We start from the raw sequence: 1,355 nt of genomic DNA, 5'->3' as shown, positions 1-1,355 counted from the left end.
ATCTGTGTAGTGAGACCCTGTACACCCTGTAATAAAAATATATAAAATATAAAAATATAAAATAACTTACAAGCAATCATAGATTATATAAAAACGTCAGATTTTGTCAAATAGTTCTTTAGAGCAGACACATGGGTTTGTCATACCTGCAGATAACATTTAAGTTGTTTCCTTACCTGTAATTTTTCTTTTTTTTGGCGGAACCGGGGATTGAACTCAGACCCTTGCGCTTGCCAGGGAAGCACTTATTCTACTGAGCCATCTCCCTGGCCCATTCTTGATGATAAAGCTTTCACTTTCTCAACCTTTCATATTTCTTCCTCTAGGAGAGATGCCACCCCATTAGTCTCCCCAGACATTTTTTTCAGAAGAAAGCTATAGTCTGGGAATGCTAACTGTTTTGCCTTAAAGTATTCTTTAATGCAATCAATTTAGAATGTTAGATTTATTCTAGGCTCAGTGTTGAACTCTTAACCAGAAAGTGCATTTGGAGTAAAAGTAAACACAGTGATGTGTTTATCAAGAGAATTAATGTGAAGAGCAGGTGAGAGACAAAGACTTTCTTTAAAAAAAGATCTTTAACTGTTCTTTAAGCAAGCACTTACTTTTTTAGCATTCGTGATTATTTTACTGGAATTAGAAGGATTTTCTTATGGTTATAAACTTATAACACTTTTTTTTTGCGGAATCGGGGATTGAACTTAGGCTCTTGTGCTTGCCAGGGAAGCGCTTATTCCCCTGAGCCATCTCCGGCCACTATAACACTTTTTAATAGCAAGTTTTTCATGATTTCTTTTCTGCTTTATTCTTACAGGAAATAATGACAGAGAAAGAAAGAAGCAATGTAATTATAGCAAGGATGAAAGATCGGATTGGAACACTGGAAAAAGAACATAATGTATTTCAAAACAAAATACATGTCAGTTATCAAGAGACTCAACAGATGCAGATAAAGGTATAGTGTCTTTCTTTGAAAACAAGATGAAATCTGTACATTCCTTTATTTAGCAAACTTAAGTGCTTGTGTGTTTCTGTGCTAGTCCATAGACATATATGTGACAAAACTCACTCCTTGGCTCAGGTAGACACATTTTCTGCGTGGGGATGAAGTAGGGAGGCTGCAAGTAGATGAATAAGCACATCATCATGTTGGATGGCTGGGACCACTGGACATGGGAAGTGGGTAAGAGAAAGATTGCAGGATTGACAGGGAATGCTCCTTAGGTATGACACACAGATTGTGTTGGTCTTCTAAATCAGCAGTTAAGATGAAGAAATGGAACCTGGATAGAAGAGTAACTTATCGTGAGTTTTTAGTGCTCAGTGGGTATCTTAGGATTGTACTTTTTTTTTTT

At 36.5% G+C, this 1,355-nt stretch overlaps 1 protein-coding gene across 1 annotated transcript in view; it reads left to right on the top strand.

The window, feature by feature from the left end:
• Positions 1 to 1,355, top strand: part of Ktn1 (kinectin 1) — a 114,447-nt gene that overhangs the window by 24,275 nt on the left and 88,817 nt on the right. Inside the window, exon 6 of the mRNA XM_023701724.1 lies at positions 815 to 955. Within this exon, the coding sequence (XP_023557492.1) occupies positions 815 to 955 (141 nt within the window). The remainder of the gene's footprint in view (positions 1 to 814; positions 956 to 1,355) is intronic.

This window comes from Octodon degus, unplaced genomic scaffold (genome assembly GCF_000260255.1).
Source record: "Octodon degus isolate 3935 unplaced genomic scaffold, OctDeg1.0 scaffold00007, whole genome shotgun sequence".
Taxonomy (NCBI): Eukaryota; Metazoa; Chordata; class Mammalia; order Rodentia; family Octodontidae; genus Octodon; species Octodon degus.
This window is presented reverse-complemented; position numbering and strand designations above follow the sequence as displayed.